The sequence below is a fragment of the Ascaphus truei genome, chromosome 19 (genome assembly GCF_040206685.1).
Source record: "Ascaphus truei isolate aAscTru1 chromosome 19, aAscTru1.hap1, whole genome shotgun sequence".
NCBI classification, from domain to species: domain Eukaryota; kingdom Metazoa; phylum Chordata; class Amphibia; order Anura; family Ascaphidae; genus Ascaphus; species Ascaphus truei.
Window position 1 is genome coordinate 40,691,266 of NC_134501.1, and position 27,588 is coordinate 40,718,853.

Below are 27,588 nucleotides of genomic sequence, written 5' to 3' on the forward strand. Positions count from 1 at the left end.
AGTCCATTTCATATTTGAGTCCATTCCAAGTCAATTTTCTATTTGGATTCTTCTTGAATAAATTCATAATATAGAAGTTTTCACATTCTGCAAATGTTCCCAATCTTGTCTCCCATCTTGTCTCCCATGTTCATTCCTGTTACCGTAATCAGACTTACTTCGTCTTTCTGATGGGCACCAATCTTTTAATTGAAATCTCCCTTAAAGGAAATTGTCACCTTTAGACCATTAAGTTGGTTGATTTCATAGTGGAAGTGTTCCACGTCCGTATCCGCGACTTCTTGCTGGAGCGTACACTTGGATTATTTGAAGCCTGTATCTTTGTCACCTGAATGACGATTCTGGCTGCTGTTTCTGATCAGCTTTCATACTCCACTAAGTTGTTTATGATGAAGACTTCTCCACTGATTCTTCAATTATCTGTACCTCTGCAATGTAATAGGTGTTGGCTTTTGAGCTCAATGAGGTCTTCATCTTTTCTTCTTACGTGTGTGTGTGTGTGTGTTGGTCAAAAATACCGGCACATCACAAAATGTAAAGACAGTATTGTCACGGGATACCAGAGTAAACACACCAGGGATCAACTCGCCAGACAGAACTACAGAGTTAATAAAAATGCATTTATTGGAAAATGGTGTCCACAACTGTCCCTTACATAAAACACACATTCCCCCAACTGGGGTAACTGGAGATAACCCTACAAGCCTTGATGGGGGGGACACTGTTAGGAAGTTTTCCCCGTTCTGCTCCCACGCAGTGTCTAACAGGAACTGCTATCGGAAGCCCTTAGGCCTCAATTATACCAGAAACTGCAGAGCGATCCGGTGACGTCATCGTAGCGACGTCGCTGGGCGACGTGCACATGCAAAAGCGATTTGTAGCGCTACTGCAGAGGAGACATGACCAGTTGGTTTGTTTAAGATGCACTGTGATTGGCCGTGCAAATCACATGATGCGGCCGTCGCCTGTGAAAAACAAAATTGAAAATCTCTTCATGAGACAGAAGCTTTGTAGTTTGGCGCGGCGTTACCGTCGCGATTGGTATGTGCGCTTTCATTGGATTTTATTGTTTTGAAGCTGCAAGCGGCGTCGCCAGCGATTTCTGGTATAATTACGGCCTTAACAGGAACCCAGGAATCCAATGCACTCATGCCTGGAGCTGGAACTAACTGGGGCCTCCCTCGCCACCTTTTATACCCCATGGTGACATCATGGATACACATAGGGAGGGCCAATGGCAAGTGCCTCCAATGTTGCTTGGCCCCCTGATTGGTCGGTTAAATGCAACATAAATTGTGTTACATGAATCTAGCAACATTCCCGCCTGCAACCCCTGAAGTGCTGGAACCAGGCTACACAGCACATTACTGACAGGTAGGGGTAATGGCGGCTTAACCTTTATTCAAAGCAGCCAAATCTACCCCTACCTTCACAACTATCATTTAATAAGACCGACTGGCGCTGGTTTAGTTGGACTTATTAAATGATGTTTTCTTTACACTTCATGGGATCAGACCTGTCCATTGTTGAATGTTTGTACCGTGCTGCCTGCTTAAGCCTTTTAGCCAGGGAGAGCGGCCATTTTTGTCCGTGTGTGTGTTTATACTTACAAATACATTTGTATATATTAGTCTGTTAAGTATGACAGATCCTCAGTACAGTGATAACCGCCATATTTAACAGGACCAGAAGAAAATACATGTGTTCTTCCAAAACAGAAAACCATTGATTGATCTCTCAAATAGGTGTGTGTTGTGTGTATGTGTGGTGTGTACTGTATGTGTGCGGGATAAAAACAGCAGAGCAAATGCAGCAAGTGCACAAAAATCACTGCCAAGTACATGGGCAGGTTGTGTGCAAACCGCCTCTGGCGCCTTGTACATGCGGCTCTGTGGACTCTGATTTGACCGCGCTCTACTTGTTAATGTCCGGACGTTTTCTTCCCCCTCACAGCAAACTCATCATAACTCTGGGCAAGAAGCCCAAGAGGAAGATCGAGTCCTCCGATGACGTGTCGGACACGGAGGGAACCCCACGGGCGCTAAAAGACGAGGACTCACAGGTGGGTTTCATACATGATGGGTGTCCACCAGCATTTCTGAGAGGAGAAGTGTTGGCGCGTGGAGGGACTCCCTCCGCGTCCCATATCCGTACTTCTGCGTATTGTCATTTTTCGGTGTGTGTGTGTTCGTTGGGCTGAATAAGTAGCTTAGTGGTAATGTCACTGCCTTTGAAATGTTGATTAACAGATCAGATCCCAGTGTCCACTCTTCCTGTGACCTTGGACAAGTCACTTTTATCTCCCTGGGCCTCGGGTACCGACATTTAGATTGTTAGCTCTTGAGAGCTAGAGCAGATTGTACCGACAAAGTACAGCCCAGGGTACACTGTTGGCACTCGCCTTTAGTGTATCTCCTTTATATGTTTAGTATGCAAGGAGGGTTCCTAGTATCTGAAAATCCAAGGCACGGGCGGCCAACTTCAGTTCTCAAGGACCAACAAGAGGTCAGGATATCCCTGCTTCAGCACAGGTGGCTCAGTCGAAGACCCTTGAGAACTGGAGTTTACCACCCCTGATCTAAGGGAAAGGGGGAGCGTGGAAAAAAGTTATAATTGGGGCAAAAAGATCTTCTGGGACTTTTTATAAACGCCATCGGCTTAGTGTTGCCATTTCCCAGCGGCATTGCGCGTCTGGGCAGAATCCGGAACAGCATCCGAAATCCAGCATGCGAGAAACTGCAGTTAAAAGCAACGCAGCGGCCCCCACCCCAATCTTATTTGGTCTGAATGACTACACGGCCGCGTCTGTTTCTCCCCAATCGCTTTGATGACTGGATAATTGTAGAGGCCTTTCCGAGAAGAGACCTCGGCACTGATGTATAATGGCCGTTATTCTTGTGCGGCGTTAGAATTCCTTCTGCATGAAAGGAGCACATTCATACCTTGATCTGATTTCTACCTTTTTTTATTATTATTTCTTCCCCATAATGTGTAGTACGATTTATCTTTTTTTATCTTTTTTGATTTAAACTGTGTTTTGTTCCTGGAAAATGAGTCCACGTTGTAAATTAAAACGGCTGCTAATCGAGATGTCAAATAGCCTGATCGGGCCCTCCCCTTACGTCACTGATTGGGTGTGGGGGGTTGGGGGGAATTACACTATCGGTATCGAAGCGATCACATGACTGGAAATGCCGCGGAATCACCGGTGGTAAAAATGTTGGCGCTGGTTTTGCGGCCCTAACAGGTGGATGATGCATTGTGGGTTTTTTTCTCTTCTTTTTTCTTCAGAAGAGACGATCCAACCGGCAAGTGAAGAGGAAAAAGTACGCGGAGGAGGGGGAAGGGAAACAATCGGAGGACGAACCGAAAGCCAGCGTTAAACCCCGCAAGAGCGCGGCCCGCCCAGCCGAGCAGCCCCTGCAGCTATTTGTGGTAGGGTCCTTTTATAAGAGGGTATGTCCCTCCTAGGGCCACAGGGACCCGGCTACAGCGGGAGAAATGGCTTCTTTTTTCTATTAAGATATATATTCATGCTGTACGAGGTGTTGATTATACATGAAGGTATCGTTTATCTTCATTATTAAGAATATTGAAGTCTAACCGTAACGTACCTTGACAGTGGTAGACTTTTTTTAAAATGCGTATTTTTCTTGACAATATTTAATGTTTTCTTTCTGTCTGGAAATAATAATAACCAAAAAGCCGCGGTTGGCGCCTACCTCTGATGTCACCACCACTGGTACTATACAGCGGCAGCGGCAGTGTCAGTACTGGAGAATGGAGCTAGGCGCCACCGCAGTGGCTTTGGATATTTCCAACCGGACGGAAGACATTAAATATTGCCAAAAAAGCACGTCATTTCAGCCTTTATATTTGATCAATATTCAGTACGTTTGTTTTCCCCTCGGGTAGGTGGAACGGCGCTGTAGTAGTCGGTCGGGTAGGTATGTGCAGTAGGTGCTCACTAAACCCCTTTGTTCTGGAGAATCTTCCACTTTCTTCCCGGGGAAGCCTAAGGGACAGATTCAGCAAGTGCCGGTACCGCTCGGCACACCAAATTATTATTGTGTATTTGAAAAGCGCCAACATGTTCCATGACACGGTATACTGGGGATACAGAGTGATGTATATTACATGAACGGTTCCATACAAGTGAGGACAAACCTGCACAAACAGATATAGAAGGGAATGGGGGCCGTGATCCTGAGAGCTTACAGTCTAAAAGGAGTAAGGGGCAATGTTGGAACGAAAGGTAAAGTGGCTGCTCGGGGTGCGACGGAGTCGAGATAAGTTGATGCCGGATCGGGTGAGCAATACCTTACCGGTGCTTGGTGAATCTGCCCCTAAGGGTCTTTCTCCCCCTGGGAACAAACACTCAACAGCCAACATGTTACACTTGATGTTCTTTGGTCTTGTAAAATGTATAATTTGAGGTTCCTTGGTCCGGTAGAATGTATAATTTTAAGGTTCCTTGGTTCTGTAGAATGTATAATTTGAGGTTCCTTGGTTCTGTAGAATGTATAACTTGAGGTTCCTTTAACCTATAGAATGTGTAACTTGAGGTTCCTTGAACCTGTAGAATGTGTAACTTGAGGTTCCCTGGTCCGGTAGAATGTGTAACTTGAGGTTCCCTGGTCCGGTAGAATGTATAACTTGTGGTTCCTTGGTCCTGTAGAATGTGTAATTTGAGGTTCCTTGGTCCTGTAGAATGTGTAACTTGAGGTTCCCTGGTTTTGTAGAATGTGTAACTTGAGGTTCCTTGGTTTTGTAGAATGTGTAACTTGAGGTTCCCTGGTTTTGTAGAATGTGTAACTTGAGGTTCCTTGGTCCTGTAGAATGTGTAACTTGAGGTTCCCTGGTTTTGTAGAATGTGTAACTTGAGGTTCCTTGGTCCTGTAGAATGTGTAACTTGAGGTTCCTTAGTTTTGTAGAATGTGTAACTTGAGGTTCCTTGGTTTTGTAGAATGTGCAACTGGAGGTTCCTTGGTCCGATAGAATGTATAATTTGAGGTTTCTTGGTCCCGTAGAATGTATAACTGGCGGTTCTTGATCCTGTAGAATATGTAATTTGAGGTTCCTTGGTCCGGTAGAATGTTTAACTGGAACGGTTCCATATAGCGTCCTCGTCACAGAGAATGTACAGAGTGGCCAGTACAGGCCTTTTTAAGGGGTATTGTTACATTACCTGAACTTTCGTGACGCTCTGCGGTCACTTGACCTCCCCCCACATGTGCACAAGACGGAACATTCCTCTGCCTGGCAGTAAAATGTTTCCTGGTGGCACAATATGGCCGCTGGGGTCAGCCTAGCTCTGGCAGCCAATCGAAAACTGCAACATCATCTTGAGAGGACATTGCCACTTTCTATTGGTCACCCAGCGTCCATAGTTGTAGTTGATTTTAGGTCTCACATCAGCATAGTTCTGGAGGTCTGGGGACAACCGGTCAGATCTAGGGGAAACCCCCCCATTGAAAAAAAAAATGGAGTCCGCAGCTTCAAAACTTTCGACGGTAATGATGACGCAAATAGCAAGTATTTTATTAAACCGTATAAATACATTGTTTAAAAATAATGACATATTGTAAATACCTTCCTCATGAAAACGCCAAGATTTCCTATAATCTAGCTAACGTCAGGGGGCGGCCAACTCCAGTCCTCAAGGGCCACCAACAGGCCAGATATTGGGGATATCTCTGCTTCAGGACAGGTGGCTCAATCAGCCCCGGCTTCAGAACAGGTGGCTCAATCGTGGCTGTCTCTGACTGAGCCACTGATTGAGCCATCTGTGCTGAAGCAGGGATATCCTGAAGACCTGTTGGTGGCACTTGAGGACTGGTTTCACACCCCTGAATAATTCACCTTGAAGCACCCTGGGCGATTTTTGGTCATTTTTCAGACGCTCAAGTATTTGAAGTTTGGTAAACGGAGGGAATCCGGGATCTGGAAGTTCTGATTTTTCCTCCAGTTGCTTGTTACGTCGTCCTGTCCTCACCGCCACGGTGCAGGCATCTTTTCTTAACCCCTTTGCTCCCAGAGGGGCTGCTAACGCAGTGCTTTTTACTAACAATCCAGTCGTTTAAAAGGACAGTGCGTTCTAACCAGACGTCCGCTTGCTCCCAGGAGAACCCCAGTGAGGAAGACGCTGCCATCGTGGACAAAATCTTATCCTCAAGAGCGGTGAAGAGAGAGGTAAGCGCCCTCCTCCAGCCCCTTCCCCTGTGGTGTTGTTGCCCTCGGTGGTGGGGTAGGGAGTGTCGGTAACGAGTAACATGTCCTCTCCGTTGCAGACTCAGTCCGGGTTGCTGGTCGAAGGGGAAGAATTCTACGTCAAATACAAAAATTAGTAAGTACGGTTCCGGAAGCCAGTTCTAGTTCGGCATAGATCGATTGAAACTTTGTTTTACATGTTTTCGGATCCTGTACACTTACCTGGGCGCCAAACCGGTCTTCGGTATTTGGTCGCGGCCGGCACTCGCCTCTCTGCCGGCCGTTTTGCAGCTACATGGGGAGAGAAGAGGCGGGACAATGGGGTACATGGGGGAGAGAAGAGGGGGGATGATGGGTTACATGGGGGAGAGAAGAGGGGGATGATGGGTTACATGGGAGAGAAGAGGGTGGACGATGGGGCACATGGAGAGAAGGGGGATGATGGGGTACATGGGAGAGAAGATAGGGGACGATGGGGAAGAGTGGGGATGATGGGTTACATGGGGAGAGAAGAGAGGTGACTATGGGTACATGGGGAGAGAAGATAGAGGGACGATGGGGTACATGGGGGACAGAAGAGAGGGGCGATGGGGTACATGGGGAGAGAAGAGAGGGGGTGATGTGGTACATGGGAGACAGAAGAGAGGGGCGATGGGGTACACGGGGGAGAGAAGAGTGGAGGATGGATGATGGGTTGTTGAAAGAGAGCTCAAAAGAAAACTTTTTTTCTGGCTTTTAGTAATTAGTTACTGTGTGTACGTTACCTGTGTGTCTGTGTGCGCCTGTCTCCGTGCGCCCACGGCTGTCTGCGCACACTTGCGGCCTGTCTGCACGCGGCCTCTCTGCGCGTGGGGCCTGCCTGTGCGTGCGTGCGTGGGGCCTGCCTGTGCGTGCGTGGGGCCTGCCTGTGCGTGCGCGCGTGGGGCCTGCCTGTGCGTGCGTGTGTGGGGCCTGCCTGTGCGTGCGCGCGCGCGTGGGTCCTGCCTGCATGTGGGGCTTGCCTGCGCGTGGGGCCTGTCTGTGCGTGCGGTGCCTGGGAAATGTTTCAGATGGACGAAGCTGTGTAATACATGGGCACCCTCATGGCATCAGCGCATTAATATCCCGTTCTGCCCTCCTCTCCAGCTCGTATCTGCACTGCGAATGGGCCACAGAACAGCAGCTGCTAAAGGATAAAAGAATCCAGCAGAAAATTAAGCGCTTCAAGATCAAACAAGCACAGAGGGCCCACTTCTTTGCTGACGTGAGTAATGGCGGATCTGACACGTTTTGTTCTCCGTCAGCCTGGCGAGATTGCCGCGGCATGCTTGCCACAGTCGCGCGTCTATTTTCAGTCTGTGTTCTGTAACCGTTAAAAATCATTGATCAGGCAAAAAACAAAGGGTGGTGATGGAGGCAAAACTAGCAATCCCCCATAACCAGCCCCCTTTCCTTTACATGATTGGAACAAGGGGGTCTTCCCGATATGAATCTCACGATGTTCAGCTCCCTGGTCCCGAGATACGTCCCGGTGAAGTTACCAGTATTACTTCCGGGTTTTTCAAGGGGATTTAAATGGCTGTCCAATAGGAAGCCGCAACCGATGATGTTGCAGATTCCTATTGGCCCGAGAGAAGGAGCGTCTCAGTGTGTAAAGACACTGACTGATAACAATGACACGGAGTGTGACTCAGGGATTCCCGGTGTCAGCTGCTTGTGACCTTGGGAAAGTCACTTTATCTCCCTGTGCGTCTGGCACCAAAACATAGATTGTAAGCTCACCTACGCAGTGACTGTCTGTAACATTCCTAAGTGCTGCGTACCGCACGCTATACTGTAATTGTGACGCGCTCTGAGTCCCATTGGGAAAAAAGCGCTATATGAAATGTATTAATACTCCTCGGTAACTTCACCGGTAAGTATTCAGGCGTTCCCTCGAGTTGAAGATAGTGACTTTAGTGTCAGAAGACCCTTGTTCCCATCCTGTTAAAAACAAGTAGGAGGTAATACACCTTTAAGGCCACGTGTAAGTGATTTTTAAATCATTCTGTGACCATCTGAGGCCCTCCGCCGTGTCTGCCACGGTTAAGATAATTAGCGACTCCTTGTTCGATGCGCGTTTAACGAGCCAAGCGCCCGGTCTACAGTGATGTCTCTCTTCCCCGTGTTACTATATTGCAGATCGAAGAAGAAATGTTTAATCCGGATTACGTAGAAGTGGATCGGGTGCAGGAAGTTTCGTTTTGCGAAGATAAGGACACGGGGGAAGTAAGTAGGACCAGGGGTTTGGTCAGTGCGGCTCAATAAACAGTCCAGGGCCGGGGTGGACAACTCCAGTTCTGAAGGGCCACCAACAGGTCAGGTTTTCAGGATATCCCTGCTTCAGCACTGGTGGCTCAATCGGTCCCTGCTTCAACTGAGCCACTGATTGAGCCACCTGTGCTGAAGCAGGAATATCCAGAAAACCTGACCTGCTGGTGGCCCTTGAGGACTGGAGTTGGCCACTTCTGGTCTAGTGCCAGTTTTGTAGCTCTGCCCCATGGCAACATTCAGATATAGCACGTCAAATCCTCCCACGTGCGGGTGAATGTCCCGTTCTGCGTCTGCTCTCCGGCTGTCACCTCCTGCGATGTCATTCATTACTCTTCTTTTGGGGGTAGCGGGGGAGGTTGTGTGGGTGACCTGTTTGAAAAGCGTGGGATTTTAGTATAACTTTGTATGTGAGACGGCGTTTCTTTAGCCTCTGTGTATCTCGGTGTATCTCGGTGTTACGTTATATCTTCCTGTTATCTATGGAGAGTTCAACGTTACCCGGGGCTGTGTACCAGCAACCTGGTAACACGGGGGGTGTTCCCGTTCTGCGAGCATTTCTATAGGGGAGGGCTGTAGGGGGAGGTCTAATAACATTTGGTCGCGGACGTTGTGTCGTGACCAAATCTCCGCCCGCGTTTTGCCGCCGCTTATCTTAATCCTCTACCCTAAAAACTGACACGCCCCCTTGCCTGACGCGCCCCCTTGCCTGACGCGCCCCCTTGCCTGACACGCCCCCTTGCCTGACACGCCCCCTTGTCTGACACGCCCCCTTGCCTGACACGCCCCCTTGCCTGACACGCCCCTTGCCCGACACGCCCACTTGCCCGACACGCCCACTTGCCCGACACGCCCACTTGCACAACACGTCCACTTGCCCGACACGCTAAATTAACCCTTAAATGGACTTACCTTGGCAAAGCGGCCAGCGGTGGAAGGGTCCCTCTGCGGCCGAATGTCCCATTCCGAGAAGGGGGTCCCTGGAGTTAAACCGCGTTAAGTGCAACCCACTGAAGACCCCCTGCTTCCCGTGATACCAGAAAGGAGCCGCCGGTTACAGTTAGACGTTAGAACTTGCTCCGGGGGCAAAATACGCACATTCTGGTTTAACTCGGGGATGCTCAACTCCACTCCTCAATGGCCACCAACAGGTCAGGTTTTCAGGATATCCCTGCTTCAGAACAGGTGGCTCAGTCTTCAACTGAGTCACTGATTGACCCACCTATACTGAAGCAGGGCCTAATTGAGCCACTTGTGCGTAAACAATGGCAGATGGAGCCACCTGTGCTGAAGCAGGGGCCTGATTCAGCCACCTATACTGAAGCAGAGGTTGATTGAGCCACGTGTTCTGAAGTAGGGGTTGATTGAGCCACCCGTGCTGAAGCAGGGACTGATTGAGCCACTTGGGATATCCTGAAAACCTGTTGGTGGCCATTGAGGACTGGTGGTGCCCACGCCTGAGTTAAATTCGCATTGGATTTAGGGGGGGAGGAGGGAGGAGGTTGCTGCTTTGAACCCCGATTGAATATTAATGTTTTCCCCCTTTTCAGCCTGTTATTTATTATCTAGTAAAGTGGTGCTCCCTGCCGTATGAAGACAGCACGTGGGAGCTGAAGGAGGATGTCGAGCAGACAAAGATCGAGGAGTTTGAACAGCTCCAAGCGCTGCGCCCCGATACCAGGAGGGTGGTAAGGAGGAGTATATAAAAGTTCAGCAAACCAGCTGCCGGCCTGTCCTTAAACCTGTCAGCTGCACGTGGCACCTCCTGCCACGGCGCTCCCGTCTCTCAGCAGAGCGTATCCGATAAAAGGAAGCGAGATTAGACGGCATTCAGTCGGACTGTAATCCAAACAAATACTCTGGGTGGAGAGGAAGTGAATACAGGGGCGGGAACTAGAAGATGGCGCCAAGCCAACCTGTTGTGTCCTCCATAACGTGGCATCGACCAGGGTAATGCAGTTGATGTGGTCTACTTAGATTTTGCAAAGGCTTTTGATACGGTTCCACACGAGATTAGTGTACAAAATAAAGCACATTGGACTCAGTAATAATATATGCATCTGGATTGAAAACTGGTTGAAGGATAGTCAACAGAGGGTTGTCATAAATGTAACTTTTTCAGGTTTGGCTAAAGTTGTGAGTGAAGTACCTCAGGGATCGGTACTGGGACCACTGATTTTTAATTTTTTTATTAAAGACCTTGAGGTTGGGATCGAGAGCAAAGTCTCCATCTTTGCTGATGACACTAAATTGTGTGAGGTAGTAGAATCAGAGCAGGATGTAATTTCTCTCCAGAAGGACTTGGAGAGGCTGGAAACGTGGGCAGGTAAATGGCAGATGAGGTTTAATACAGATAAATGTAAGGTTATGCATTTGGGATCCAAGAATAAACAGACGACTTACAAATTAAATGGGGCTAAATTTGGTGAATCCTTGATGGAGAAGGATTTAGGAGTGCTGGTAGACAGCAGGCTTAGCAATAGTGCCCAAAGTCATGCAGTAGCTGCAAAGGCAAACAAGATCGTATCTTGCATTAAACAGGCAATGGATGGAAGGGAAGTAAACATAATTATGTCCCTTTAGAAAGAATTAGTAAGACCACACCTTTAATATGGAGTACAATTTTGGGCACCGACTCCTTAGAAAATACATTATGGAACTAGAGAGATTGCAGGGAAGAGCCACCAAATTAATAAAGGGGATGGACAATCTAATTTATGAGGAGAGGCTAGCTAAATTAGATTTATTTGCATTAGAAAAGAGGCTTCTAAGAGGGGATATGATAACTATATACAAATATATTCAGGGACAGTACAGGGAGCTTTCAAAAGAACTATTTATCTCAAGGGCAGAACAAAGAACTCGGGGCCATGGAGGAAATGAGATTTCACCAGCAACAAAGGAAAGGGATCTTTACAGTAAGGGCAGTTACAGTGTGGAATTCATTACCCATGGAGACTGTGATGTCAGATACAATAGATATGTTCAAAAAAAGGTTGGACATCTTTTTAGATGGGAAAGGTATACAGGGATATACCAAATAAGTATTCATGGGAAGGATGTTGATCCAGGGAATAATCTGATTGCCAATTCTTGGAGTCAGGAAGGAATTTATTTTTCCCCTTATGAGATATCATTGGATATCATAAGTAGCGGCGCGGTTATCACGTTGTTTCCTCTTGAAAAAGGGTGCCAAAGTAGCGACGAAAGATGGATTTTGAATTTGTCGTTACGCCGTAGTATTTGTTTGGATAAAAGTCCCGTGGATCGCTCTCAGATTTTGTTATCTGTTCTTAACTCTGGCCACGTAAAGCAGACGTGTCCCGTGGATCGCTATCAGATTCTTTTATCTGTTCTTAACTCTGGCCACGTAAAGCAGACGTGTCCCGCGGATCGTTTGTATTCTTTTTATCCCGTGTTTAATACCAGAATTTACGATTACCGGTATGTATTTCAGAAGCCAGGGTTCCCTCCAAGCTTAAGTTACTTCGGTACAGCTCCAGGGACCCCATGATTTGCCATCTCGGTAAACAAAAAATTTGGGTGCGGCAGCTGTAACTTAAAATTATATTAAATAAATGAGCTCAGTGGTTGCTTTTGGCAGAAATCTAGAACAACAAACCAATGTTGGAACCATAAAAATAAACTGTGAGATTATAGTACGCAAAGCTGGGTATATACATTTTCAGGCACACACGAGAGAACACTCTCATTTCGGGTTCAATAATGTAACTTGCCCACGGTGCGTTGTTCTTACGGCTGGGCCGTTCCTACAAATTCAGCTTATAATAGAAATAAGACGCAGACTCAAGTGTTCAATAATGCCCTTTATCGGTTACCTCAACCAGGTTTATTCCCTGTTCTTCAGGGATTACTATTTAAAGAATTCATTATAATATGTATTTATTTTCTCCCTTTGTGTATATATTTTTTTTGGGGGAGGGGTTCGGCATAGTTCTATTGCCCCGTAAACCAAAATTCTCTGTTCATTTCCTTGTGGAGTTAACACTGGGATTTGAACCGGGATCAGGATGTGTCTGATGGACATTTTATATTTTTTTTGGTTTCTTCTGGAAGGATCGCCCTCCTCCAAACTCATGGAAGAAAATAATCTTGTCAAGGGAGTATAAAAATGGCAACCAGCTCAGGGAATACCAACTGGAGGGACTCAACTGGCTCCTTTTTAACTGGTACAACAGGTAAGAGCTTCTATTGAATGTCACCTTCTCCCACCGGTGTTGGACGAACATCTTCTCTGTAGTAAACAATGTTTGGTAGGGAGCATTCCGAAAAGCAATGAATGAAATCCTTATCCAAGGTTTCACACCAGTCCTACCGTCAGCACGGCAGGAAACCAGAAGTATAGGTCATTTAGATGTAGTTTTGTGTTTATGAAGTCAAAGCCTAGTTCTCCGTAGAAGTCCCGATGAAAGATCCCTTGGGGACCAAAGTGTTAGTAAACTGCATTTGATTGAATCTTTAGAACAGTGGTGGCCAACTGTCAGTCCTTAAGTCATTCACTTAGCCATTGATTGAGCCACCTGTGCTGAAGCAGGGATATCCCCATAACTTGACCTGTTGGTGGCCGTTGAGGACAAGAGTTGGCCACTTCTGCTTTAGAGTGTTGTAAAGATAGGGAGGGTAGAGACACATGCCTCCAATTACATGACGATGGGGGAATCCCATCAGGCCACCAGGACCATGGAGAAATCGAGAAACCTTCAGCCACATCCAACGATCACGAAGTCAGGAGGACATCTTCTCTACTGAAGCAGGCTTTCTGCACCTGACGAAACGTTGGCCACTATCATTCTGCTCCAATGACTGCACAATCATTGGAGTGCCCTTATGATGCTCTTGTTACGGCATTGGCCCTGACATGTAGAGGCCCTGTTTATGTACCAGGTACGTCATGGCAAACATGCTTGTTTTCTTGGTGATGATCAGGCAGGTCAAGAAGTAAGTGGAGCCCCCTCCATTTACATCAGCCATAGATGGGTCGGTCATGGGATGGGGGTAAGGCAGGTTTGGGGACCTGTCTGAGACATGAATTGGCTTATTATTATTATTGTTCAAAGATTGTGTATGTCTGTATCCAAGGCGATACTCCTCTGCCCCTCCTTACATCTCACCCTAATATCTCACTATACCATCCTCTGCCCCATCTTACATCTCACCCTAATATCTCACTATACCCTCCTCTGCCCCATCTTACATCGCACCCTAATATCTCACTATACCCTCCTCTTCCCCTCCTTACATCTTACCCTAATATCTCACTATACCCTCCTCTGCCCCTCATTACATTTCACCCTAATATCTCACAATACCCTCCTCTGCCCCTCCTTACATCTTACCCTAATATCTCACTATTCCCTCCTCTGCCCCTCCTAATATCTCACTATACCCTCCTCTGCCCCATCTAATATCTCACTATACCCTCCTCTGCCCCTCCTTATATCTCATCTTAATATATCACCATATACCCCTCTGCCCTTCCTTACATCTCCCGCTAATCTCACTATACACCCCTCTGCCCCTCCTTATATCTCACCCTATTATCTCACGTTACCCTACTCTGCCCCTCCTTACATCTCACCCTAATATCTCACTATACACCCCTCTGCCCCTCCTTATCTCACCCTAATATCTCACTATACACCCCTCTGTCCCATCTAATATCTCACCCTAATATCTCACTATACCTTCCTCTGCCCCTCCTTATGCAGTATTTCATCTTAATATCTCACTATACACCCCTTTGCTCTTCTTTACATCTCCCGCTAATCTCACTATACACCCCTCTGCCCCTCCTTATATCTCACCCTATTATCTCACTATACACCCCACTGCCCCTACTTATATCTCACCCTAATATCTCACTATACACCTCACTGCCCCTCCTTATATCTCACCCTAATATCTCACTATACACCCCTCTCTCCCATCTAATATCTCACCCTAATATCTCACTATACCTTCCTCTGCCCCTCCTTATACAGTATCTCATCTTAATATCTCACTATACACCCCTCTGCCCCTCCTTATATCTCACCCTAATATCTCACTATACACACCTCTGCCCTTCCTTATACAGTATCTCATCTTAATATCTCACTATACACCCCTCTGCCCCTCCTTATATCTCACCCTAATATCTCACTATACACCCCTCTGCCCCTCCTTATATCTCACCCTAATATCTCACTATACACCCCTCTGCCCCTCCTTATATCTCACCCTATTATCTCACTATACACCCTTCTGCCCCTCCTTATATCTCACCCTATTATCTCACTATACACCCCACTGCCCCTCCGTACATCTCACCCTAATATCTCACTTTACACCCTCTGCCCTCCTTATATCTCACCCTAATATCTCATTATACCCTCCTTACATCTCACCCTAATATCTCACTATACACCCCTCTGCCCTTCCTTGCATCTCCCCTGAATTACAGACCTGTAAGCCTGACATCGACTGACTACTTGAAGGTTTGGTATGGGATAATATTCAGGAATACCTAATGGAAAAATAAATTATTAGTAATAATCAGCATGGATTTATGAAGGATAGATCTTGCCAAACTAACCTTATTTGCTTTTTTGAGGTGGCAAGTAGGAATTTAGACCAGGATAATGCAGTTGATGTGGTCTACTTAGATTTTGCAAAGGCTTTTGATACGGTTTCACACAAGAGGTTGGTGTACAAAATAAAGAAAGTTGGACTCAGTTATAATATATGCACCTGGATTGAAAACTGGTTTAAGGACAGACAACAGAGGGTTGTCATAAATGGAACTTTTTCCGGTTGGGCTAAAGTCGTGAGTGGAGTACCTCAGGGATCGGTACTGGGACCCCTGCTTTTTAACTTGTTTATTAATGACCTCATAAAGCTTGGCCCCCTGCAGACGCACTTACCAGAACTCCCTCCTACTGTCTCTGTACGTTCTCCCTACCTACCAATTAGATTGTAAGCCCCTCGGGGCAGGGACTCCTCTTCCTTAATGTTATATGTATGTCTAAAGCACTTATTCCCATGATCTGTTATTTATATTATCTGTTATTTATTCGATTACCACATGTATTACTACTGTGAAGCGCTATGTACATGGCGCTATATAAATAAAGACATATAATACAATACAATGACCTTGAGGTTGGGATCGAGAGCAAAGTCTCCATCTTTGCTGATGATACTAAATTGTGTAAGGTAATAGAATCAGAGCAGGATGTAATTTCTCTTCAGAAGGACTTGGAGAGACTGGAAACGTGGGCAGGTAAATGGCAGATGAGGTTTAATACAGATAAATGTAAGGTTATGCATTTGGGACGCAAGAACAAACAGGCTACATACAAATTAAATGGTAATAAATTGGGGAAATCCTTGATGGAGAAGGATTTAGGAGTGCTTGTAGACAGGCTTATCAATAGTGCCCAAAGTCATGCAGTAGCTGCAAAGGCAAAAAAGATCGTATCTTGCATTAAACAGGCAATGGATAGAAGGGTAGTAAACATAATTATGCCCCTTTATAAAGCATTAGTAAGACCACACCTTGAATATGTAGTACAATTTTGGGTTTCACTCCTTAGAAAAGACATTATGGAACTAGAGAGAGTGCAGAGAAGAGCCACCAAATTAATAAAGGGGATGGACAATCTAACTTATAAGGAGAGGCTAGCTAAATTAGATTTATTCACATTAGAAAAGAGGCGTGTAAGATGGGATATGATAGCATATGATGAGTATATGCAAATATATTCGTGGACAGTACAAGATGCTTTCAAAAGAACTATTCATTCCAAGGGCAGTACAAAGGACTCGGGGGGCATCCCTTAAGGTTGGAGGAAAGGAGATTTCACCAGCAACAAGGGCAATTACAATGTGGAATTCATTACCCGTGGTGACTGTGATGGCAGATACAATAGATATGCTCAAAAAAAAGGTTTGCCATCTTTTTAGAAAAGAAAGGTTTACGGGATATACCAAATAAGTAAATATGGGAAGGATGTTGATCCAGGGAGTAATCTGATTCCCAATTATTATAAAAAAAATTGTTTGCCTTTCTCTTGATCAATATACTGTAAGTACAAATATAGGATAGAGTATGTCGTCCAAATTTAGCATAGGTTGAACTTGATGGACGTTTGTCTTTTTTTCAACCTCATGTACTACGTATCTATGTAACCCTAATATCTCAGTATGCCCTCCTCTGGCCTTCCTTATATCTCACCCTAATATATCACTATACCCTCCTCTGCCCCTCCTTATATCTCACCCTAATATAACATTATACCCTCCTTATATCTCACCATAATATCTCACTATACCCTCCTCTGCCCCTCCTTACATCTCACCCTAATATCTCGCTATACACTCCTCTGTCCATCCTTACATCTCACCCTATCTCCATATACACCTGCCTGACTCTTGTGTTCTGCTCAAGGATGTCTTCTTTCTACCCCCTTTGTATCTAAATCCCTCTCCTGGCTTTAAACCTTTCTCACAGACTGCCCCGCACCCCTGGAATGTCCTTCCCCTCAATACCCAACTAGCACCCTCTCTATCCACCTTTAAGACCCATCTTAAAACACACCTCTGTAACAAAGCATAGGAGTAGCTCCGGGGCTGATACTATACATCTCATGTACATTAACCTTGGCCCCTTGTAGACAACAGTTAACAGAACACCTTCCTACTGTCTCTGTACTTCCTACTTACCACTTAGATTGTAAGCTCTTCGGGGCAGTGCTGTGATATGCTATGTACATGGATGGTGCTACATAAATAAAGATATACATATATATATGTATATAGTTATACGGTGTCTGTACATATATTTCATGTCTGTGTATCAGCACCTTTATTTCCCCCTTAGACGAAACTGCATTTTAGCCGATGAGATGGGCCTCGGCAAAACCATCCAGTCTATCACGTTCCTCCACGAGATCTTTCTGTCCAGGATCCGGGGCCCCTTCTTGATCATCGCTCCCCTCTCCACCATCACCAACTGGGAGAGAGAGTTCCGCACGTGGACAGACCTGAACGTGGTTGTTTACCACGGCAGCATGATCAGCCGGCAGATGATCCAGCAGTACGAGATGTATTTCAGGGACTCGCAGGTACGCTGCTGGCTTACATTGTATAGAGGTCCCCAAGAGCCCCCCAACAGGCCAGGTTTTCAGGCTATCCCTGGTACAGCACAGGTGGCTCAATCGGTGGCTTAGTCATTGTGACTGGACTGCCTGTGCTGAAGCTGGGATAGCCTTAAAACCTGGCCTGTTGGGGGTTCTTGAGGACTGGGGTTGGGAACCACTGGTCTTTTGCAACTCCAGTCCACAAGAGCTACCAACAGATCAGGTTTTCATGATATTTCTGCTTCAGCACAGGTGGTGCAGTTTTCGACTGAGCCACTGATTGAGCCACCTGTGCTGAAGCAGGGATATCTTGAAAACCTGACCTGTTTGCGGCCCTTGAGGATTAGAGTTGGCCTCCCATGTCTAGGGAGACACTTGGTGTCATGTTGCCTTAGCAGTGCTAAGCCGTACACTCACTCTCTCTTCATGGCTATTATTTTTAAAGTCCACAAAATGTATATATATTGTATTTCCGCTGTCCTCTAAAAATACCTCTCTGGGGTCCAATATAATATACTCTTGCCCCTGATATTTATCTTGTATATCTCTGACAGTGTACGCTGTCCAAAGGAGCTTACGGTCTTATTTCTGTGACTGGCAGAGGGGAGATATAGTGACCTTGCCCAAGGTCGCATGGAGAGATGGGATTCCAACTGTGCTGACCCACTTCCGTGACTTCCCTCGGGGCCCCTCGTTCCGCTCAGTGCTGACCCACTTCCGTGACTTCCCACGGGGCCCCTCGTTCCGCTCAGTGCTGACCCACTTCCGTGACTTCCCTCGGGGCCCCTCGTTCCGCTCAGTGCTGACCCACTTCCGTGACTTCCCACGGGCCCCTCGTTCTGCTCGGTGCTGACCCACTTCCGTGACTTCCCTCGGGGCCCCTCGTTCCGCTCAGTGCTGACCCACTTCCGTGACTTCCCTCGGGGCCCCTCGTTCCGCTCAGTGCTGACCCACTTCCGTGACTTCCCTCGGGGCCCCTCGTTCCGCTCAGTGCGGACCCACTTCCGTGACTTCCCTCGGGGCCCCTCGTTCCGCTCAGTGCTGACCCACTTCCGTGACTTCCCACGGGGCCCCTCGTTCCGCTCAGTGCTGACCCACTTCCGTGACTTCCCACGGGGCCCCTCGTTCCGCTCAGTGCTGACCCACTTCCGTGACTTCCCACGGGGCCCCTCGTTCCGCTCAGTGCTGACCCACTTCCGTGACTTCCCTCGGGCCCCTCGTTCCGCTCTGTGCTGACCCATTTCCGTGACTTCCCTCGGGGCCCCTCGTTCCGCTCAGTGCTGACCCACTTCCGTGACTTCCCTCGGGCCCCTCGTTCCGCTCTGTGCTGACCCATTTCCGTGACTTCCCTCGGGGCCCCTCGTTCCGCTCAGTGCTGACCCACTTCCGTGACTTCCCACGGGGCCCCTCGTTCCGCTCAGTGCTGACCCACTTCCGTGACTTCCCTCGGGGCCAACTCGTTCCGCTCAGTGCTGACCCACTTCCGTGACTTCCCACGGGGCCCCTCGTTCCGCTCTGTGCTGACCCACTTCCGTGACTTCCCACGGGGCCCCTCGTTCCGCTCAGTGCTGACCCACTTCCGTGACTTCCCACGGGGCCCCTCGTTCCGCTCAGTGCTGACCCACTTCCGTGACTTCCCACGAGGCCCCTCGTTCCGCTCAGTGCTGACCCATTTCCGTGACTTCCCACGGGGCCCCTCGTTCCGCTCAGTGCTGACCCACTTCCGTGACTTCCCACGAGGCCCCTCGTTCCGCTCAGTGCTGACCCACTTCCGTGACTTCCCACGGGGCCCCTCGTTCCGCTCAGTGCTGACCCAATTCCGTGACTTCCCTCGGGGCCCCTCGTTCCGCTCAGTGCTGACCCACTTCCGTGACTTCCCTCGGGGGCCCCTCGTTCCGCTCAGTGCTGACCCACTTCCGTGACTTCCCACGGGGCCCCTCGTTCCGCTCAGTGCTGACCCACTTCCGTGACTTCCCACGGGGCCCCTCGTTCCGCTCAGTGCTGACCCACTTCCGTGACTTCCCACGGGGCCCCTCGTTCCGCTCTGTGCTGACCCACTTCCGTGACTTCCCACGGGGCCCCTCGTTCCGCTCTGTGCTGACCCACTTCCGTGACTTCCCACGGGGCCCCTCGTTCCGCTCGGTGCTGACCCACTTCCGTGACTTCCCACGGGCCCCTCGTTCTGCTCGGTGCTGACCCACTTCCGTGACTTCCCTCGGGGCCCCTCGTTCCGCTCAGTGCTGACCCACTTCCGTGACTTCCCTCGGGGCCCCTCGTTCCGCTCAGTGCTGACCCACTTCCGTGACTTCCCTCGGGGCCCCTCGTTCCGCTCAGTGCTGACCCACTTCCGTGACTTCCCTCGGGGCCCCTCGTTCCGCTCAGTGCTGACCCACTTCCGTGACTTCCCTCGGGGCCCCTCGTTCCGCTCAGTGCTTACCCACTTCCGTGACTTCCCACGGGGCCCCTCGTTCCGCTCTGTGCTGACCCACTTCCGTGACTTCCCTCGTTCCGCTCCGGGTTGCCCGTTGGAAGCCGCTTGTGCGTTTGTTAGAGCCAGAGGTGGCGGCAGCTGACGGTATCGGAGCCAGTCTGAAGGACCACGAGCGGTCTGTGACCACGCACTCTGCTCTCTTCATTAACCCCCCAGGGCCGCATCACCCGCGGGACCTACAAGTTCCAGGCCATCATCACCACGTTTGAGATGATCCTCGGCGGCTGCCCGGAACTCAACGCCATCGAGTGGCGCTGCGTCATCATCGACGAAGCGCACCGGCTGAAGAACAAGAACTGCAAGCTGTTGGAGGGGCTCAAACTCATGAATCTGGTGGGTACTGCCCTGTCCCGGGGGGTGGATGTGTATATTCACAGTAATGGAGTCAGGGCGCACAGTAACTGTAATAATCCATAAGATTGGAGCCGGTGCTGCTGCTAATGTACTAATCTGTACTCTGTCGAAGCGTCAAAAAAGCCGGCACACCAGCGCTCCTCCCACATTGGCGTGTGCAGCGTGTATGTTGTAAACATACAGGCGCAGCCGGTATGTGGTAAATATACGGACCCGGCGCTCCTCCCACATTGGCGTGTGCAGCGCGTATGTGGTAAATATACAGGCGCAGCCGGTATGTGGTAAATAAACAGACCCGGCGCACCTCCCACATTGGCGTGTGCAGCGGGTATGTGGTAAATATACAGGCACAGCGCTCCTCCCACATTGGCGTGTGCAGCTGGTATGTGGTAAATATACAGGCCCAGCGCTCCCCACATTGGCGTGTGCAGCGGGTATGTGGTAAATATACAGGCACAGCGCTCCTCCCACATTGGCGTGTGCAGCGGGTATGTGGTATATATACAGACCCAGCGCTCCCCACATTGGCGTGTGCAGCGGGTATGTGGTAAATATACAGGCCCAGCGCTCCCCACATTGGCGTGTGCAGCTGGTATATGGTAAATATACAGGCCCAGCACTCCCCACATTGGCGTGTGCAGCTGGTATGTGGTAAATATACAGGCCCAGCGCTCCCCACATTGGCTGTGGGTAACTGGCCATTCAGTTGCATCTTTTGATGAATGCCTGATTGAAGCCTGCTAACCCCATCAAGTTAAACTCCAATTGTAATCGGCATCCACACTGAATGAATACAATGTCAGACATTTTGCTAGTAAATTACAAGCCAATTTGGAAAACAGGAATACAAATGTACCCTTTTTGGCTCTTTCTCTCTCTCGCTCTTTCTCGCCCTCGCTCTTTCTCGCCCTCGCCCTTTCTTGCCCTCTCTCTCTTTCTCGCCCTCTCTCTCTTTCTCGCCCTCTCTCTCTTTCTCGCCCTCTCTTTTTGCTCGCTCTCTTCTTTCTCGCGCTCTCTCTTCTTTCTCGCGCTCTCTCTTCTTTCTCGGGCTCTCTCTTCTTTCTCGGGCTCTCTTTTTTCTCGCGTTCGGTCTCTCTCGCTTTCTCTTTTTCGCACTCTCGCTTTCACTTTTTTGCGCTCTCTTTCTAGCTCTCTCTTTCTCGCTCTCACTCTTTCTCGCGCTCTTTTTCTCTTTCTCGCACTCTTTTTCTCTTTCTCGCGCTCTCTTTCTTGCGCTCGCTTTCTCGCGCTCGCTTTCTCGCGCTCGCTTTCTCGCGCTCTCTTTCTCGCTCGCTTTCTCGCGCTCTCTCTCTCGCTCTTTCTCACTCTCGCTTTATTGCGCTCTCGATCGCTCTCTCTTCTTTCTCGAGCTCTCTCTTCTTTCTCGCGCTCTCTCTTCTTTCTCGCGCTCGGTCTCTCTCGCTTTCTCTTTTTCGCACTCTCGCTTTCACTTTTTCACGCTCTCTCTTTCTCGCTCTCTCTCTTTCTCGCTCTCTCTCTTTCTCTCTTTCTCACGCTCTCTTTCTCGCTCGCTTTCTCGCGCTCTTTCTCGCTCTTGCTCTTTCTCGCTCTTTCTCACTCTCGCTTTATTGCGCTCTCGATCGCTCTCTCTCTCTCTCTCTCTCTCTCACACTCCGTCTCGAATGACACAAAGTGTGACCCTGGGACCCTGCGGTGTGGTGGGACTGTACCCAGAGGAGTGTGTCTGGGCGGCAGTGTGATCTGTATGTGTCCTGTTCCCACAGGAACACAAGGTGCTGCTGACGGGGACGCCTCTGCAGAACACCGTGGAAGAACTCTTCAGCCTGCTGCATTTCCTCGAGCCTCTGCGCTTCCCGGCGGAGTCCACCTTCATGCTGGAGTTCGGAGACCTGAAGACAGAAGAGCAGGTACGGAGCAATGCCCCCCAAAAGCTAATCGGGGGGTCTGTGGGTTAAGAGGACTCTCTGCTTTATTCCAGGGGTTCTCAACTCCAGTCCTCAAGGGCCAACAACAGGTCAGGTTTTCAGGATATCCCTGCTTCACCACAGGTGGCTCAATCCGTCTGCTTTAGCACTGGTGGCTCAATTCATCTGTGCTGAAGCAGGGATATCCTGAAACTTGGCCTGTAGGGGGGTGTCCTGGACTTCACTATTCCACGTATTCACTTCGGCGTTGATACTTTCAACTGTAATCCGCCCCCCCCTTTTATTCTTACGTGGAAGGTAGTCGGGGGTCCCCAGAGATAAACCTCCTGGGGAGTGCCTGCTCCCGTAGATAAATATTGTAAAAGGTGCTGCTGGTACTTAGGTGAATTTAAATCCTCCCCCCCCTCCCTTTCCCCCCATATTGCGCAGAGCCAATTGGAAGTTGTGACGGGTGACGTCACGGCTTCCAATTGTCCCGTATCACATGGGAGATTAAAATCGCCATTTTGTTTCCCCTTGGAGAGGACGGTACCAGTGCTACCTTTACAGGTATGGATCTCTGGAACCAGTAGATCCATCGAGCTGAAATGAACGGGGTTCAGTTCCCGGGACCCCCTGCTTTCATGCCATTAGAAAAACTAATGGGGGGGGAGTCGATCTAAAATAGAGCGTCGGGAACCCCCCCTTTTAAGCCCTTGTTCAATATGTTGGGAAGTTGGCTAACACGCAGTTAATTCGTCACCCCCTAAAAGAAGAATTTAGAGGCCATATTAATATACTGTGAGTTTTGGGCTAGAATACATCTATTTACACCGCTACAAAAATAAGGGGGAAGGAAATAAGGTGAAGTCGGATACCTCAAGCCTATGTATGGTGAAGAAATCGTTCTCGCAGACATCATGGATTGTGGTTACAGGTCTCTCTCTTTAGAAGCCCAATGACCTCGGTCTTCAATGATTCAATTCAGAGTGGTGAGTTATTTTATTCTTTCCGTTGGGTGTCACCCAGGTTCAGAAACTTCAGGCCATCCTTAAACCGATGATGCTCCGGCGGCTGAAGGAGGACGTGGAGAAGAAGCTGGCTCCCAAGCAAGAGACTATTATTGAAGTGGAGCTGACCAACATCCAGAAGAAATATTACCGAGCAATCCTGGAGAAGAACTTTGCCTTTCTGTCCAAAGGCGCTGGCCAAGCCAACGTCCCAAACCTAGTCAACACCATGATGGAGCTGAGGAAATGCTGTAACCACCCGTATCTCATCAAAGGTAAAACAGGCCACAGTGTACCACTCTATAAATGGTTTGGGATGGGCCCGGATCCCATATCTTCGTGTGGTTGAACAAACTTTTCAGTCTGCGCCCCCCTGCCTTCTCTCCCCCCTGCTCCCCCCCCTCCTTGCCTTGTCTCCGGCGTCAAATGACGCTGCGGGGTCACGTCGCCATGGCAAGGTGGCGTCACGTGATCCCACAGCGTCATTTGACGCAAGGCAACGCGTCGCAGAGGACAAGGTAAGGGACGTTACAAAGGCCTTGCGTGGTCCCCCGGCATTTAATTTAAATGCTTTGGGGAAGAGCGTGGGGCCTCTATAGCCGCCGCTCTGCCTGGAAAATTCTTGCGCCCCCCAATTTGCGGACCCCTACTCTAACCTCATTTTGAACCGTGGCATTTTGAGGTGTATGCATATTTCTTCCTTTTAAGTACACTTACTTGACGAAGCGTGGGCCGAATTTGATATCTGGGGAACTATTTCATGCATCCACCCCACTTTCACTGCAGGAGTCTCCCACCACAATATGCTCCCCTTAAGTTGAGTAGAACTACCTGGTAGGGGGGATGTGTGTTGGGGGGGTGCCTGGTGGGGGGGGTGCCTGGTGGGGGGGATGCCTGGTGGGGGGGATGCCTGGTGGAGGGATACCTGGTGGGAGGAGAGGGAATATCTGTATACCTATATATCAGGGCTGCACAACATGCGGCCCGCCTGGCCTCTCTGTGTGGCCCTCGATGAGATTTAAAAAAAAAAAAAAAAAACTTTGAAAAAAAAAAAAAATGGCGGCGATTCCCCGCGGTCCCGGCGCGCATCCGCAGGGCCCGCTCCCGCTCCTTGCTCCCTCCCACCACCCCCACCCCCCGCTCGCAACGTGGGACGGAGGGGGAAGTCACAGCCAGCTGAGCTCTTCTGATCCGAACTTGGATATGTGCAGGGGGGTGAGGTGAGGTGAGGTGCATTGAGGTGAGGTGCAGGGGGGTGATGTGAGGTGCAGGGGGTGAGGTGCAGGGGTGATTGGAGGTGCAGGGGGGTGATTGGAGGTGCAGGGGATGTGATGTGCAGGAGGGGGGGGTGATGTACAGGAGGGGTGATGTGAGGTGCAGGGGGTGAGGTGCAGGGGTGATTGGAGGTGCAGGGGTGATTGGAGGTGCAGGGGTGATTGGAGGTGCAGGGGGGTGATTGGAGGTGCAGGGGGGTGATTGGAGGTGCAGGGGGGTGAGGTGCAGGGGATGTGATGTGCAGGAGGGGGGGGGGGTGATGTGCAGGAGGGGTGATGTGAGGTGCAGGGGTGATTGGAGGTGCAGGGGGGTGATTGGAGGTGCAGGGGGGTGATTGGAGGTGCAGGAGGGTGATTGGAGGTGCAGGGGGGTGAGGTGCAGGGGATGTGATGTGCAGGAGGAGTGATGTGAGGTGCAGGGGGGGTGAGGTTCAGGGGGTGAGGTGCAGGGGTGATTGGAGGTGCAGGGGGGTGATTGGAGGTGCAGGGGGGTGATTGGAGGTGCAGGGGGTGATTGGAGGTGCAGGGGGGTGAGGTGCAGGGGATGTGATGTGCAGGAGGGGGGGTGATGTGCAGGAGGGGTTATGTGAGGTGCAGGGGGTGAGGTGCAGGGGTGATTGGAGGTGCAGGGGGGTGAGGTGCAGGGGATGTGATGTGCAGGAGGGGGGGTGATGTGCAGGAGGGGGGGTGATGTGCAGGAGGAGTGATGTGAGGTGCAGGGGGTGAGGTGCAGGGGTGATTGGAGGTGCAGGGGGGTGATTGGAGGTGCAGGGGGGTGATTGGAGGTGCAGGGGGGTGATTGGAGGTGCAGGGGGTGATTGGAGGTGCAGGGGGTGATTGGAGGTGCAGGGGGGTGATTGGAGGTGCAGGGGGGTGATTGGAGGTGCAGGGGGGTGAGGTGCAGGGGATGTGATGTGCAGGAGGGGGGGTGATGTGCAGGAGGAGTGATGTGAGGTGCAGGGGTGATGTGAGGTGCAGGGGTGATGTGAGGTGCAGGGGTGATGTGAGGTGCAGGGGTGATGTGAGGTGCAGGGGTGATGTGAGGTGCAGGGGTGATGTGAGGTGCAGGGGTGATGTGAGGTGCAGGGGTGATGTGAGGTGCAGGGGATGATAGGAGGTGCAGGGGGTGAGGTGCAGGGGATGTGATGTGCAGGAGGGGGGAGGTGATGTGCAGGAGGGGTGATGTGAGGTGCAGGGGGTGAGGTGCAGGGGTGATTGGAGGTGCAGGGGGGTGATTGGAGGTGCAGGGGGGTGATTGGAGGTGCAGGGGGTGAGGTGCAGGGGATGTGATGTGCAGGAGGGGGGAGGTGAGGTGCAGGGGGTGAGGTGTAGGGGTGATTGGAGGTGCAGGCGTGATTGGAGGTGCAGGGGTGTGATTTGAGGTGCAGGGGTGTGATTTGAGGTGCAGGGGGGTGATTGGAGGTGCAGGGGGGTGATTGGAGGTGCAGGGGGGTGAGGTGCAGGGGATGTGATGTGCAGGAGGGGGGAGGTGATGTGCAGGAGGGGTGATGTGAGGTGCAGGGGATGAGGTGCAGGGGTGATTGGAGGTGCAGGGGTGATTGGAGGTGCAGGGGGAGAGAGTGGTGTGAGGTGCAGGGGGAGAGAGTGATGTGAGGTGCAGGGGGGGGGAGTGATGTGAGGTGCAGGGGGGGAGAGTGGTGTGAGGTGCAGGGGGGGAGAGTGGTGTGAGGTGCAGGGGGGGAGAGTGGTGTGAGGTGCAGGGGGGGAGAGTGGTTTGAGGTGCAGGGGGGGAGAGTGGTGTGAGGTGCAGGGGGGGAGAGTGGTGTGTGGTGCAGGGGGGGAGAGTGGTGTGTGGTGCAGGGGGGGAGAGTGGTGTGTGGTGCAGGGGGGGAGAGTGGTGTGTGGTGCAGGGGGGGAGAGTGGTGTGTGGTGCAGGGGGGGAGAGTGGTGTGTGGTGCAGGGGGGGAGAGTGGTGTGAGGTGCAGGGGGGGAGAGTGGTGTGAGGTGCAGGGGGGAGAGTGGTGTGAGGTGCAGGGGGGGGAGAGTGGTGTGAGGTGCAGGGGGGGAGAGTGGTGTGAGGTGCAGGGGGGGGAGAGTGGTGTGAGGTGCAGGGGGGGAGAAGGATGTGAGGTGCAGGGGGGTGGGATGTGTGTGGTGTGCAGGGGGGTATTGTGTGTTTGATGTGGAGAGGGAGTATTATGTGTGTGGGTGAGGGGAAGATGGGGGTCTGAGAGATAGATGGGGAGTATCGCAAAGGTTGATAGTGAGGGGTTCTGGGGGAGATATGAGGATGATGATGATGATGATGATTTTACCCGTGCGGCCCAATTTTTTTTTCCTTGGAGCAGTTCGGCCCTTCTCGCTTTACGAGTTGTGCAGGCCTGCTATATATGGTGGAGGACATTTGGTCACAGCCATTTTGCCACAATAAAATCTCCACCGGCGGTTAGATGCCACTCACCTCGTCACCAGGACATCGCTCCGCCATGTGCTTCGCCGCCAAGTTAAGCCCCCTACCTTACCCCTAACGCTACCCTCAAACCCTTAACCTCTTACCATAATCCCCTACCCTAAAACCTCTATCCTTGCACCATAACCGTTAAAAAATTAATTTACCTTGGCGAAACAACCGGCGGCTGAGAGTCCAGCGGTGGAGGGTTACTCGGCGCCCAAATGTCTTATTTCTCTGTCTCTCTGTCGCTCTCTCTGTCTCTCTCTCTGTCTCTCTGTCTGTCAACTGTCTCTCTGTCTGTCTGTTTCTCTGTCTCTCTGTCTGTCTCTGTCTCGTCTGTCTGTCTCTCTGTCTGTCTGTTTCTCTGTCTATCTCTGTCTGTCTGTGTCTCTCTGTCTGTCTGTCTCTCTGTCTGTCTGTCTGTCTGTCTGTCTCTCTGTCTCTCTGTCTGTGTGTCTCTCTGTCTGTGTGTCTCTCTGTCTGTGTGTCTCTCTGTCTGTGTGTCTCTCTGTCTGTGTGTC

The 27,588-nt window shown here is 50.1% G+C and overlaps 1 protein-coding gene across 1 annotated transcript in view; it reads left to right on the forward strand.

Annotated features, from left to right (window-relative positions):
* The window catches only part of CHD9 (chromodomain helicase DNA binding protein 9), a 197,196-nt gene that overhangs the window by 103,120 nt on the left and 66,488 nt on the right, over nt 1–27,588 (forward strand). Inside the window, 12 exon segments of the mRNA XM_075577155.1 lie at nt 1,954–2,062; nt 3,292–3,435; nt 6,124–6,192; nt 6,291–6,346; nt 7,336–7,453; nt 8,371–8,457; nt 10,050–10,187; nt 12,577–12,698; nt 17,381–17,624; nt 20,287–20,463; nt 22,230–22,373; nt 23,400–23,655. Coding sequence (XP_075433270.1) covers nt 1,954–2,062; nt 3,292–3,435; nt 6,124–6,192; nt 6,291–6,346; nt 7,336–7,453; nt 8,371–8,457; nt 10,050–10,187; nt 12,577–12,698; nt 17,381–17,624; nt 20,287–20,463; nt 22,230–22,373; nt 23,400–23,655 — 1,664 coding nt within the window.